The 15,519-nt window shown below is 38.9% G+C and overlaps 1 protein-coding gene across 2 annotated transcripts in view; it reads left to right on the forward strand.

The window, feature by feature from the left end:
- The first annotated feature begins 3,718 nt into the window (after positions 1-3,718).
- cbfb (core-binding factor subunit beta) overlaps positions 3,719-15,519 on the forward strand; it is a 64,296-nt gene continuing 52,495 nt past the window's right edge. For both annotated transcript variants that reach the window (XM_057836459.1, XM_057836460.1), the window contains exons 1-2: positions 3,719-4,097; positions 4,501-4,587. In XM_057836459.1, the coding sequence (XP_057692442.1) occupies positions 4,020-4,097; positions 4,501-4,587 (165 nt within the window). In that variant the 5' untranslated portion in view covers positions 3,719-4,019. The remainder of the gene's footprint in view (positions 4,098-4,500; positions 4,588-15,519) is intronic.

The raw sequence follows: 15,519 nt of genomic DNA on the forward strand, positions 1-15,519 counted from the left end.
GTCCATATACTATGTGAACATGTTGGCCACAGTATTAACATTTGATGTAAAACATTTGATATATAATATGTGGCCTTAAGTGACCCATCTGCTAACACCATCTCAAAATTATAATTACCGTATTTTCAGACTATAAGTCGCACCTGAGTATAAGTCGCACCAGCCATAAAATGCCTAACGAAGAGGGGAAAAAAACATATATAAGTCGCACCGGAGTATAAGTCGCATTTTTAGGGGAAATTTACTTGATAAAATGCAACACATAGAACAGATATGTCATCTTAAAAGGCAATTTAAAATAAAAATACAATAGAGAACAACATGCTGAAGAAGAGTACAGTATGATAATGTTAGATGATGCTTGGACAACAAAATGCGAATGTGGCCGGTATGTTAACGTAACATAGCTATTAGGAGTTATTCAGATAACTGTAGCTATAACATGCTAACAAGTTTACCAAACCATCAGTGTCACTCCAAAACACCAAAATAACATGTGCAATGATGTAATAATATGTTGATAATTTCACACATAAGTCGCTCCAGAGTACAAGTCGCACCCCCAGCCAAACTATGAAAAAAACTGGGACTTATAGTCCAAAAAATAGGGTATATGTTGAACATACTTTTTTAAAATTGTGAATTATTATTTTTAAACTGTCCAAAGTTAGTTCTCATTCAGTTTGTTCATGTTGTTCTTGTTCTTGGTGAGGACACTAACTAAAATTGCTATTTCTCCTTTATTTGTGGACGAATGAGAATTTTTTGGGGGTAGGTACATTCTAGGGATGTAATACGCAAAGATCCAGACATGATTTTTTATTTTTGCCTCAGGGTTGAAGAATTTGTTTAATTAATTGCATCCTTCTTGTTTCATGTAGGTTCCAAGTACCACTAGAGGTCATGCACACTTCTTGCATGCTTTTTATTGTATGTTTCTGAGCTGATACTTAGGGGACAAGACAGGCGGATTTTGAACTTGTTTAGATAGGTATCCATCGCTATATCGCGCCTCAAACTTCGCACCCTCAGTCCATCACTGATTTTTGTTTTCAATTTAAAAAAAAAAAAAAAAAAAAAAAAACCCAGTATTTTATTTAGAAATGTTACGATATATGCATGTGTACATGTGCAAATGATTGTTTTCTTTTAGAAATATATATATGCATATAAGTGTTTTTGTTTGTTTGTGTGTGTGTGTTTTTTTTTTTTAATTATACTTTGGGGGCGGGTATACAGTATGTATCTCTTTCCAAAGTCGAGGGATCATTGTATAGATACACAATTATAAGTAAACAAAATGTTAATCAAAACATAAAAAACATGAATACTCTAGTTATGGCCACCCTAACGCTTTCATGCATGGAAAATAATTTAACAATTTTTTTTTTTAACCCTTACAAAGAACTTATTTAACTCATCGGCTGCCATTGGCAACGCTAGACATCCAATCCATTTTAAAGTATTTATAATTAATAATGATAATAATATTAAAACACAAAATACTAATAATTTAAACATTTTCTCATAAATGCTAATATTTTTTCAATGACTAATAAAAGTCACCTGTCCGAAAAACTTTCAAAGGCCTTAAGAGTTAAAATTATAATAATTACAGAAATTGTCACTTGCTCTGAAAAGGGTTCGAGGCATACGTGGAGATTACAGGGAGCCCCTGGTGGTCGAAAAGTTCCATTGCATGTAATGAACGTTCCTATACAGTATATGAATTTAAAATTAAGACTTTGCCGGTAAAATGTCTATAAAAGTTGTAAAGCAATAAAACGAACAACAAAATGAATGAAATGAACAAAAAAATATAATATTTTTTAATAATGGGTCAAAATTATTTTTCAAACAGATCATGTGACTAGCACCTTAGACGTTATTTGCTTTGCTTAGCCAAAACCACCTGAGGACTGAAGAGGCAAGATGGATATAGTACCATATTCTTCTTCACTAGGTAAAATAGAAAAGTGCTCGCACTTACACACGCACACACACACACAGCTGCGATGCCTGTATTTACGAGCATCAACATATTTTGCCTCCCCTGCCACAAAAGTCAAACTCCGCCTATGGTGAAAAGGTCTGAAATTTTAATTTTTATATCTGTTTTCTGTAGTGACTAATGTCACTAATGAAAGGGCTAAAGTGTTTTTTTTTTCCCCTTTTCAACAATAGACATCCAGTTCATTTCAAATGGCAGGATGGCTGTTAATCAAGGGCCATGCAAGGGCATAGGTTTTCATAGGAAAACACTATCAGCTTTTCAGGATGCTCAAATTGTCCCCACCAACTTTTAAGCAACCTTGTTTGCATTGTATAATGACTATGACTTCAATTTTATAGGTCATTTAGACTGTGCTCCCATATTTTTTAATTGTTGTAATTGACCCCACCATTATTTAGTAAATTATTTTCATTATGTTTAGATTTACATGTACCTCTTTTCACTTGCTGAATGTGCCGGCCCATTCTTTCCCTCGTAAACGTATATTTAATTGACTCATGACTTGACCCCAACACACACACACACACACACACACACACACATTAGAGATTAGAGACATTAGAAGGTTTTTTTCAGCCCGTAGCAGCCACTGTAAGAAATGTAAAAAGATGTCGATGTTGTGGAAGTGGTGAACACACCACTAATTTTCCTACTAAAAGTCCAACTTGCATCAGAGTTAGCATAACATTAAACTGTGTGAACTTGCTAACCAGCAAAACTCAACTCGAGTAGGAAACTGCTTAGAGAAGTGTCCTCCTGTAAGAAATGTAGTGAACCGATGTTTACCACCTTTTCCCAATTTTACTTTTTATTTTATTTATGTAGTCTCAAAGCAGCTTTCAAAGGAGCTTTCATTTTTTTGTTTAGTTTGGCTGTGCTTGTGGACAAAAGCAGTCGTGTTTTACCTGAAGCACAGCTCCGTTTTTATTTATTTTTATTATTCCCTGACAAAGACGTTTTTTCAGTTATATTTAATTTCTTTGTTTAAACAATGTTAAGTGGTTTTAAGCCAAATGCTTTATTTATTTATTTATTTATTTCCTGGATACTTAAGAGATGATTAACAAGCTTGTATTTATTGTGTATTTTAATGTAATTTGTGTTCGAATAATGCAATTTAAATTTGCCCATAAAATTTGGACATTTTTTCTGGAAGTTTTCAAAATGCTTCTTTAGTATTTCTTGAAACGAAAGGTTTGACTTGTACGGTGTAGACTGAACAAATACACAGAAAAGTTGGTGTAAATCAATACAGATTGATTTTGCATAGATCATTATGAATGTCAACCAATCAATCAATCAATCAATCAAATTTATTTATATATCCCCTCCAAAGCAAAAAGTGTACATGTACATGCAGGTTATGTCATATCGTCCCTACCAATGCTGAGACCAAACCTACGCCTTTGCTTTTAATGCTCATGAATCATAATGATATCTAAGAGCCCTCCCAGTCAAAATGGATTGGACGCCCCGCATCGTCAATGGCAGCCAATGAGTTAACGGAATGCCCTGTAAAGGGTTAATGCAGGAAGTTTGGCAGGCCCACCGGGGGGAGGAGCATTTAAAAGTTGCAGGTAGCGAGCGAGAGAGAGAGAGAGAGAGAGAGAGAGAGAGAGAGAGAGAGAGAGAGAGAGAGAGAGAGAGAGAGAGAGAGAGAGAGAGAGAGAGAGAGAGAGAGAGAGAGAGAGAGAGAGAGAGACGCGGTCAAATTGATCTCGAGTTCTCTTTTTGTGTCTCGGTGGGTCACTTAATAAAGCGCACTCGAGTGCAAAGAGCGGGGAGCGATCTGGACAACAGTAATCATTAGTCACGCGAGTGGAATCGGCCCACACATTTCCCCACAAGAGGAAGACGCGAGTCGAGTCGCATACGGAAGGGAAGTGAGTTGAAAGACTCAAATCAACAAAACAAAAAAGAATAAGTTTGACTGCGTGAGCTCGTTTAGTTTTGGGGTGTAGGGGGGGAAATCGGGGGATATAAGGAGGAATCCATAGTAGAAAAGATGCCGCGGGTAGTTCCGGACCAGAGGAGCAAGTTTGAGAATGAGGAGTTTTTCCGCAAGTTGAGCAGGGAGTGTGAGGTGAGTTTGCACGGCGGAAATTAACACACACATAACATACATACACACACAACTAGCTGTCTAATGTTGTGATCATTTTTATTCAGACATATGCTGTACAATTGATGAATAACAAACTGTAATTACCATTTGCAATTTGAGTCACATGAAAGAAGTGACCATAGACGTTTTAATAACCAATAAAAAGAACTGCTTTTATTGTAAACTCAAAGGAACATTTCCGAAAGTTCCTGCAGATCCAGCGCTCGTATTTTTGGTAAATTGAAAACCAAAAAAATTGCCTTTTTAAAATCAAAACCCTTTTCAGGGTTATCTTAAAAATGCAGGTTAGTGTTGATTTTCCCTATCTAAAAGCTTCTTCCTGTGTAGATCTATCGCACTAGATTGCCGCATTTCGTTTCAGATTAAATACACTGGCTTTAGGGATCGACCCCATGAGGAGAGACAAGCCCGTTTCCAGAACGCCTGCAGAGATGGACGGTCAGAAGTCGTAAGTAGCACAAAACTAAACACATCCTCTATCATCCTTATGTTTTTTTTAATTTCTCCTTTTCAGAGGGGAATAAAGAAAAGTAAATATAAAGACAACCAATGCTCAATGCTGCTTTAGGAAGTAGACGTGTTGTCAGTCATGCAAGGTCATCAGGTTTGACACATACTTCCTGCTAGTATTTATTTAACCCACCAATCATGTGTGTGTCAGCTATATACAAAATGATCACCCAGACGTCAACACATAATCACGCTAACAGATTATGTTGTAACATCATGTCTGGTCCTTTTTTCTTTTTTTGTCCAATTGATCGAAATAAGTATGCGGTCATGTCTCAGAAACCAAGGGCATAGGTGTGATATCAACATTGGTAGGGAAGGTGTAACACTATAATCTGCATGTACATTTTTTGCTCGGGATGGGACATTAATAGGACCAAACAGAGTGGGTTAACGGGGGTCAGAACTAGTGATGCACGATAATGCATTTTTCAACCGATACCGATAACCGATAATTTCCTCCTCATTCCAACCGATAACCGATAATGTCAAGCCGATAATTCTATTAAAAGATTTATGTAAAATTTTAAAGTATACACAAAAGAAAATATTACTGTGCAAAAATATAATTTATTGCTCTTTTTTTCAACACAATGTATGAACAAGTCGTCAATTCAAACATCTAAATAATGACAGATTGTCTGACATTGTGTAATGGTAAACCTTTGGCAACAATTACTTACAGAGTACATACCTAAGTTGCACAAAAATGTGTTTAAAAGTAAGCCATTCCTAACATATATAACATTAATCCGCTGCAAAACACACCTCCTTAAAACTAGTCAGTTTTAAGTGTAAATCTATTGGCAATAAGTGAAATTATCTGCCATCGCTTCAAATGTATTTCTCTCAGATTTCTTGGAAGAAAAATAGCTAGCTGAAAATAATCTTAACAGCCTTGTTTTAAGCAATACATTATTATACTTAATCCTAAAAAAAAAAAAAAAACTTGAAGAAGGAAAGATTTTGAATAATATTTGTGGCTACAGAATATTGATTTAAGAATTTGATTATCTACTGTGACTGTAATTGAGCAGAGAAATAAGTTAAATAATTTGAAAAGTGATTGCTAATGTTATATGCTTTGTTGCACACTGTGAAAATGATTACCTCAAAAGAGCGAGATGTCATGTACCCATTCTGCAGCGCTTTGTTTACATTTGCGGCTTTCACGACATTTGCGTTACAGCAGCTAAACTGCTACACGGCAGTACTATTTGGACGGAGTTTGCGCTCGCATCCGTGTGCGTGTTGTTTTGTGCCTGAGTTTTATTAAGCCGAAAATAAAGGCAGCGTTACAAAGTCATCTGACCGCTCGTCATTTCACATTCTGAATGCATTATTGACTGGCTGACTTCGTTTTCTCCATGTTTAAATTATCTTATAACCACTGTGCCGTCATGATAAGCTTGCTTACCGGACATCACTTTTTCATGAAGAATGGTGGTCGTATAAACTGCATTATTTCTTTTATCCAGGGCTTTGGTTCTCGTGTCATTAAGGTAAAAAAAAAAAAAACTGTGTCTCGTCTCGGCAGCAGCTACATTCGTACCAGATAATCCGCCCGCCCGTGTTCGGTTCGCCGCGGCGTATTCGGGTCCTGGCTCTGCTCGCACGCCGTGGGGCAACGCTCGAGAAACCGGGGTGTTCGCCGGAGGTCCAGAGGCCGGGGAACCGGGCTCGGCCCGCCCCGCCTATGGCGAGGCGGCGGCGGCCTGCCGGACTGGCCAAAGCGGCGGGCTCCGTCGGAATTTACCACCCGCCTTGGGCTGCATTCCCAAACAGCCCGACTCTGTATCGTCACAAGCCCTGTAGTTTAGCTTAGTGTTTACAATAGCTTTAGCATTCCTGCTAGCAGCAGCCTCTTATATGTTCCAAAATTCTTTGTGATGCAGTTTTAAATGGCTGCTGGGTTAGTGGTTTTGAATGAGGACGCGTTCTTTCTGCCTCGTGGAACTTGTACGGTACATGTTTCGCAGATGGCGAGAGCGTCGTTTTTTTAGTAACAGCCGCCATAATATTCAACTACTTCTTGTCTTGTAACTCCGCCTCCTCAACCCCTCCTCCCTCAGGGGCTTCAGAGAGGGGAGGGGTTGAGGAGGCGGCGTGCTGAATTCTTCGGTTGAGCACATTTGGAGGCAAAATCAAGTATATAATTATCGGATTGCATTATCGGTAGAATTTTTTTATTATCTGGATTATCTGTGTGACGTCATAATTGCCATTATCGGTCGATAATTATCGGTGACCGATATTATCGTGTATCTTTAGTCAGAACCAAATTGATGGCCATAAGCGGCGTTTAAGGGAGGGCCAGGGGGGCCAGGCCCACCCTGGTGGTCGAAAAGTGTCATTGCATATAATTGACTTTCCTATATATGATTTTAAAGTTAAACATTTTCCGGTCAAAGATTGTCTATAAAAGTTGTAAAGCAATAAAACAAACAACAAAAATGAATGATATGAACAAAAAAACTATTATGTCAGAGTTATTTTTCGAACAGTTCATATGACTATTGTAATGATATGAGCGAATCGTATCTGCATGTTCGATTAGTAATGTCGTCACAGAACACGGAAGTCAGAGATACGCAGCGTGCTCGAGACGGCTGATAAAAAGCCCGCTAGTGAACAGCTGATGCCTCTCTTCTGTAACTAAAGATCTGTCAGTAAAAAACATCAACTCTTTCAGTAAGTTGTGTTATTCAAGAAACCCACAAATACAAAGTAACACAACTAGCACCTTAGAAGGTCATTTGCTTTGCTTAGCCAAAACCATCTGAGGAACAAAGAGGCAAAATCGATATACGTATTTTTTTTTCAAACTTTAAGCTTTCAAAAGCGACAACAACTACTGAGCAAGAACCAAGGATTGAAAATGTGGACCATGAAAAGCCAGAGAGCACCACCAAAATGGTGAGCGGGGTTTCAATTTGCCCCACTAAAGACGCTAATTGTACAACCGAGCCAAATTTTACACCCTTATAATATTTTGCTCCCAAAGCTGTTGTGGTGGTGAATAAGCCCTCATTTACATTCAGTTGGACTCTCAATGTTATCCACATGTCCTAAATAAACAAGTAACATCGTTAACATACATGTTCAACACGAATATGGCGTAAATTCATGCTGAACTACACAGTGAAGACGTAAACAGTGAGAGAGCGGCGTGCAGTTGTTGTGTGCAGCTAACATGGCAGGATGTGTCTGAGAAGAACTTTTCTACATGTCCGTCCATGATCAAACGTACTTAAATATTCCTTTATTTAAAGAAGGTTTATAGTGTTTACTTTGTAGCCGCTGTATTCGCGGCCATTTTTAACACAAAGTTGCAATTTCTGACGGGGTGAAAAATTTGACAGAACACCGGCGGGCGTACCATATTCAATGGATGACGATCTTGGTGAAAAAGTATAGCTGTCCTAAGCAGCCTGATTTAGAATTCCCCTTAAAACATGATGGGGAAAAATGCCTATTTTCAACTCATTATTGTAAATATTCTTGTTAATTTTATTGCTGACACTGTGTTTCGGGGTCATCGACATGTTGTGCCCCCCCTTGCCCCATAAGTCAAACTCTGCCTATGTGATAGGCTAAATCAGGGGTGCTCATTACATCGATCAGGATCGATCAGTCAATCGCAACGCTAGTGTGGGTAGCTCGCGGCATCCCAAGATTTTTTTTTACATAGTTAATTATGATTGTGTTGTGTGTATGTTGTGTTGTGTGAGCAACGTATGAGTTTATGCACTGCCCCTATCTCTCTCTAAGCAGCTTCTTGCCACGTTTTTCTGGTTCTATAGTTTCCGGTAGAGTTCGCTACATTTCTCACAGTTTAATAGAAAACACATACAAAAGGAAACTTCTCTCTAAGCAACTTCCTACTCGAGTTTTTCAGGTTAGCAAGTTCGCGCAGTTTAATGTTATACTAACTCTGATGCTGGTCGGACTTTCATTAGCAAAAATAGTGGTGTGTTTCCCACCTCCACAACATTGGCACCTTATGAAAGTACTTACAGTGGCTGCTGCTGGCCGAAAAAAACATACTTTCCCTCTTCTTCGAAGGGGGCGGAGGACGCGGCATGTTGTCGACAAAGAGGCTGTGCAAGTATGAGCGTGCATGTGTGTCGGGGGCGGGTGATGTCATCAGCCAATCAAACGTATGTTTTAAGGGGAAAAAATGGACCGGCGCATTCAGCAAGTGAAAAAGGGTAAAATGTAAGTTTTAACATAATGAAAATAATTCACTTAATAATGGTAGGGTCAATGCTTTTCTGGCAACATATGGGAATACAATCTAAATTACCTATATAACTGAACAAATTATATAATGCACATAAGTTTGCTTAAAATTTGGTAGGGACAATTTGAGCATCCTGAAAAGTTGGTAGTGTTATGTCCCTACCGTCCCTGTGCAAACCTACGCCCTTGTCAGAAACATACAGAGGCACACACAGGGGAAATATGTATTATGTAAATATGAAAATAGTAGGTTCAAGTTTATAGGGCTCGAAATCTATTCTCCGCAATGCTTATCCTCACAAGGGCCACAGAAGCCTAACTCAGCTGGCATCAGGCAATAGGCAGACTCCACTCTAAACTGGTCACCACTCGATCACTGGAAAGATGGACAGCAGTTCACAGTCACTCAGCAAGCCCCCGTTAGCTGCCCTGAAGTCAGGCAAATGTACCACTAAACCATCAGTGACTTTACAGGAGCCATTATGATCCATAAATCTGAGATACACGACTTTCTTTTAGTAAAAGTGAAAAACCTGCAAAAGAATTGGACATTCATCTCCCATTACATGAATATTAATCACAACAAACTATATACAGTACAATATATTGGTAACACAGATATTTCAGTGCAAATGATGAAGAGCTGCAGTTAGGCACTGTGTTGGTGTAAAAGTATGCAAGTCCATACAGTTTGAATGCACCATATGTTTATATGACTCTTCAGTGTGTGCATCCTGTTGCTAAACCATAACCATGTTTACACATGTCACAAATAAGTGGCCAAAATTAACATGTTTATCACTATTACCATAATGTGAAGCAGTATTGATACCTAAAGCATTCCAGATATTGCATTGTATTATTTTGAATACAAAACCACCAAAATTAGCCATCCATAAACCTTTTTTCATATTTATCATTAAAGGGTCAGCATCTTAAAATCATTGTCACGCAGAAGGCTATCGAATTTTTTGCACTAAAAGGCATACCATCAATGAACAAGTTTGCTTTTATACAAAAGGCGTGTCTGGGGCTCACACTCATAAGAGATTCACATGATTACTGGGTTCTAGATCACAGAACTGATTTGTGTACACTCTACCCCTTTCAATCACTTAGTTTATAGACACGCCCACCCCCGTACCCCTCTTTCACTGGCCAATAGGCCTCCACATGGTGTAAACCGGAAATACATCTTCCTGACGATGGCACCAGCATATTAGTAATTAGTCTAGATCAGGGGTCGGCAACCTATGACACGCGTGTCAGCACTGGCACGCGAAGGGTTAACCAGTGACACGCGAGCGCATGGCAAAATAATTTTTAAAAAAAAAAAAAATTTTTTTTAAACCTGAAATTAAGACATTTTTAGTTGCACGCCCTGTTATTTAGGGCTTTACAGGAGCGTCCCTCCCGACCCCTCTGCCTATAGCGTTATTTGCGAACAATTATGGATTTTGAGCACACTTCCAGCTCTTCAATTTCTCGATTCCTGCGCTCGTCGTTTTTTTTTTTTTCTCTGCGCGCTCAATTCTGCGCGCTCAATTCAGCACCCGCTACTAACGTGTCACGAAGCCAACCACTCAGAGAGCTGGTGGAAGTACACAGTGTTACCAGTCTGCACTTTTTGGTACTGTTACTCCAAGCCCCAGCGTGGAGGCTGGCGGGCCAGTAAGCGAGTAGACAGCCGGCGAATCGCCGGCGTCCGCGCCGGGAGCCCCGTCGCTTTAACTTTGAATTGAGATCCCGATGTCACACCCTCGCCCCGGCGCGGAGGCCGGTCGCTTAAGATACGGGGCTGTACACCCCTGTCCCGGTGCATCGCAACACTCCGGTTGGACCCCAATTGCCAGCCGTCAGGTCAGGGCAGCGGGTGAAGCGATGCTTGCACTGTAGTATGGAGTGGACCAGCGATTAACGTGGCTCGTTGCCGTCGATTCGTCCGGTGCTTACTTTCGGAGAGGTGGCAACGTGTATAAAAACACTGTGACGCGTTGGATGGCGTTTTACTGGAGACTTTTATTAAACAAAACAAAAACCAGCGGGGGACACAGCCTCTTCTCTCCTTTTCACGGCGCTCTCCGCTCTCTCTCAACACCTTCCATCGCTCCCTCTCTTTTTCTCGCCCAGACGCCCAATTCTTCTTCTACGCTTAACAAGCAAGCCGATCATATTGTAGGGGACAGCGGCCCCTTGGGGATACCGGTAACAAATGGTTGCCTGGTTACTTCTGGTAGCTCTTTTTGTGCATTATGCCTCTAGAGAGTTGTGTGTCGCACAACAGGTGTCAAACGCCACTACGAGACAAAACATGAAAATTCATAGAAAGCAGGGCCAAGGAACACATTAAAGTAGGTATCTTTTATATTTGTAATATAAAATCTAAAATTGTATATATATAATTCACTGTTTAAGTTGCTAGTGAACAAGACAAAATGTAAGAGTCGGCCGTTCTGACTTTGAAGGCTCTCTGTACTGTGAGAGACCTGCACTGAGAATCACACCTGTTCCCCTTTGCGTGCTGGGGTGTGTGTGTGTGTGTGTGTGATATGTTTGCAGTAAATGGTGCAGCTGTACAGCTGTTATTACTGTTGCACTTATTTTCAAGTTTTGATATTTTCGACAATATGCATTAGTTTTTAGTTAATTGATGAAGACGAATGGTAGTTATGCAAATTAAATGTATGTCCATGTTTTTTTTATTTGGAGTAAAATTACAGCTCTGCTGAATATAAAAATTCGGATGCGCGTCATTAATCTTGGGGTGGCACACTGATTGACAAGAAAATTTGAAAGTGGCACTCCACACCAAAAAGGTTGCTGACCCCTGGTCTAGATGTTCAATGTATTTCTTGTTGTTGTTTGTGTATGTTTCTTTTCTTTCTTCTCATGTGTTTCTTTTCTTCTGTCCCCCCATAATCCCTTCCTGTTCGCTGCTTTGTCATAATAAAAAGATATTTTCAATGGGAGTATGTCAGACTCTTAATGTGAAACATTAAAACTGTTCGGACTATCCGGGCACTTAGACTTCCATTCTCTGTGTCAAACAGCTGAACAGGACAGGTTAAAAAAAAAAAAAAAAAAGGCGTGTCTGACTATAAAGAGGATTAGTGCATCAATGCACTGCATTTGTCATTTGCTTTTTCTTTTTTTTTTTTTTTTACAGTGTAATTATTGCTTTATTTATTAATTTGTTATTTGTTATATCATTTTATCAATGGGTTTGATGAATAATGAGCAAATTTCTGGAACAGTATAATACAGCTATGCTCAAACAAAATAGTTTCAAGGTCATTGAGCACAGCCAGAATTCATACATAAGGCTCACTGTTAAGTTTTGGGAAAAATCAAGGATTCTGAATGTGCCTTATAGTCTGAAAAATAGTACAAATTATATCTATATATTTTTTTATATTATATATATTATATATATTTAAACATCCCCCAAAAAATCTGCCTCCAAATTTATACTCTTAAGCATTGTGTGTAGTTGTATTATTGTTATGAGCAGGCAGTCTGGCTCTTTTTATTGTTTTGGTCGAGCACTATTTTGAGTGTTTTGACGCTAAAGAGCCAGAGAGTAATGTGCTTTCACAGGGCTGAAAATTTTCAAATGCGAATGATATGCTGAGGTCTACAGAGGGTTTGTTGTCTTTTGTTGATTTGCGTATTCCTTTTCTTCTTCTTCTGTTCTTTTCGGCTTGTTCCGTTACAGGTTGCCACAGTGTGTCAATCTTTTCCATGTCAAGCTACTCCATCCTCTCTTACGCAAACTACCCTTATGTCTTCCCTCACCATATTCATCCGATTTTTCTTTCGTCTTCCTCTCTGATCAATGTACTCACGTTCTCTCCTCTAGGTGTGTCCAAACTAGGCATGTGCCGGTATGAGATTCTGATGGTATGATAACCTTAAGCCAAAATATCACAGTTTCACGGTGTCATGGTATTGCAATTACAGCTCTAAAATGTGTTACTTTGAGATATCTGGTTAAAAAAAAACAAACAAACTTTTTTCCATCAAACAGGATTTTTATATTTCCAAAACATATTAGCAAATTGGAACATAAGTGTATTGTTAGGTTAAAATAAAAAATAAAAACAAAATATTCTAAATAAAATTAAAACAAATGCAATCTTTAAGGTGAGCCTAAACCAACAGCCACAGCTCAACATTATTACCAACAGAACAAAAATATTTAAGTTATTTTCCATAAAAAGCATGTGTTTGACTCATATCATCTTTACATTATACAGACTCTTTCTCAATACCAGTTTCCAGAGAGCGAAAAACGCCACGTTTTACCACTGCTAGCTAGACACACTAAACACACTGGAGTTGACTCTCGTCGCTTATGACAGTGTTTACTTACCTTTAATTTTGTTGAAATGCGAAATCATATTGCAGTTATTGCCTCCTTGGCAGATATCCTCCACAAACATGTTTTAAATGTTGGTTGGCCCTCCTCCTTTAAGCCGCGGTCGTCTGTAACTTTTCTGTAGCTGAAGTATTCCCATACCAGCAATTCCGTTTTCTTCAATAGGGGAAAAAGTTCAGGAATTTCACCTCCTCCAGCCACCGTGTAGCACAGCTGACACTGAGCAACAACTGGTGAGGGAGGGTTGAGCCTTGCAGCTGCAAGCCAGGGATTTTTCCATGCATTTTTGGGACATAAAAAATATAATATTTCAGGTATGGGACGGTATGACGAAAATTTTTTGCGGTTTTGGAAGCTTGACGTTTTCATACCACGGTACACTTTGAAACCGGTAATCGGCACATGTCTAGTCCAAACCATACAAGTCTGTTCTCTTTAACTTGTTCTCCAAAACATCCCACCTTGGCTGTTCCTCTTATGAAATCAGCTGTATTCCTCTTTAGTGTCATGTCAATGTGACCCTTGTTAATTACTCCTACCTTTAGGGTCCACCACACTTACATCTTCTATTGCACCTTAACTCTCATTTTCCTTGGTGATCACCTTCGTAAGCCTTTCAGAGACAGTGATCACGACAGTGGACAGCAATTTAAAATTTGTTTAACCCTGTAAAGAGCAAGTGACTGTTTTTGGTCATTTAATTATTCATTATTTACAGTTAAGACTTTTGACCCTGTATAGGGTTAATTAATATAAGGTTAATAACAACGAAATGAATTAAATAAATATGAATAAAAACAGAAATAGAAACTGGTTACAGCCCAAAGTAACACTAATCAGGGGTGCACATAAGTGGTCCGCATGCGCGCATGCGTACTGGACGTAGACAAACGCGCTGGCCCTCAACGTCTTCCATACGCTTTTGCGTACCGATGGCTGACCACTGTATTTGCGGCGGACACGAGAAAATCGCTTCTCAAAATGTCAAAGAGGCAGGCCCTACTGAGTACCGGTAATTACTTCCGTGTTCCCCCACCCCCGTCAAAAGACAGACAGACGACAGAGACGTCACCGGAGCTACCGAAAAAAAGGACTTTTGCTGAAAAGTGGCTGCAGGAGGTACCATGGCTAGAAGCAAATGATGCTCGCATGGAAATGTACAAAATTTGCCGTGAGAATTCCAATGTCGCTAATAAGAGCAGCGCGTTTTATGTAGTAGGGTCAAAGAATTTCAGCCATCCAAACTTTGAAAAGCACGAAAAAAACAGAGCATGTGGCACTTAAGCAAACGATCGATGTCAGACAGCACTCCACTCGCCCTGCACAGCGCCATGCACTGACAAATGTGTTTTTGCTCGCATTTCACAAAGCTAAACATGCACGTTCAATGAGCTCTTATGAGGAGGATGGCATCCCACTTTTACAAAGGCTTGGAGTTAATGTGGGAGCCGCATAATGCCCTTTATTTTGAATTAGTGCTTTTATGTTTATTTCTTTACTTTTCACTTCGAAGTAATGTCAATTTTGTTGTGCCAGTTGATGTTAATCGAGCATTAATTGTTAATATAATTTAGGGCTGCAGCTATCGAATATTTTAGTAATCGAGTAATCGACTGAAAATTCTATCGATTAATCGAGTAATCGGATAAAACAAATATATTTTTAGGTGAAGAGCAATTATACATATACATGAGAAAACAAGACATTTCATCTAATCTTGAACCATTTTCAGTCAATCAATGTCTTTATTTTCAATGTATATTGTTGAAAACAGCCAACAATTGCATCTCAGATGTAACTAGAATTTAAAAAAAAAAAGACTAATTCACTGCTTTCACTCAAAAAACTTTTAGATCTTATTAAAAAAAAAATATATATATATATATATATCTTACCTAAAAAGGCCGTTACGCTTGATAACACACATCACTTAAAAGTTAGGATTTTTTCCCCACGTGTTTCAATTCAATTTCTCTTTGTGTCAAGCCATTTTTAAGTTCTAGTTAAGTTTTAAGTTAGTCTAAACTGTAAGTCCTGATAGGATTTTGAGTTTTTGCAGTGTTCAAAATAAATGTATGATACAGGCTGTATTGGAGCACATTAGGGACCAGTGCTACTTGGTGTTTTATCCAGCAATGACTACTGAGCTAAAATTGATAGTTAGCATTATTGAGTTTTTATTTTACACCCTGATCACTCCACAATGCTATGTTATGTTAAAGCCTGTATGTAAGACACATTAGCCACGCA

The sequence above is a fragment of the Corythoichthys intestinalis genome, chromosome 5, assembly GCF_030265065.1.
Source record: "Corythoichthys intestinalis isolate RoL2023-P3 chromosome 5, ASM3026506v1, whole genome shotgun sequence".
In the NCBI taxonomy this organism is placed as follows: Eukaryota; Metazoa; Chordata; class Actinopteri; order Syngnathiformes; family Syngnathidae; genus Corythoichthys; species Corythoichthys intestinalis.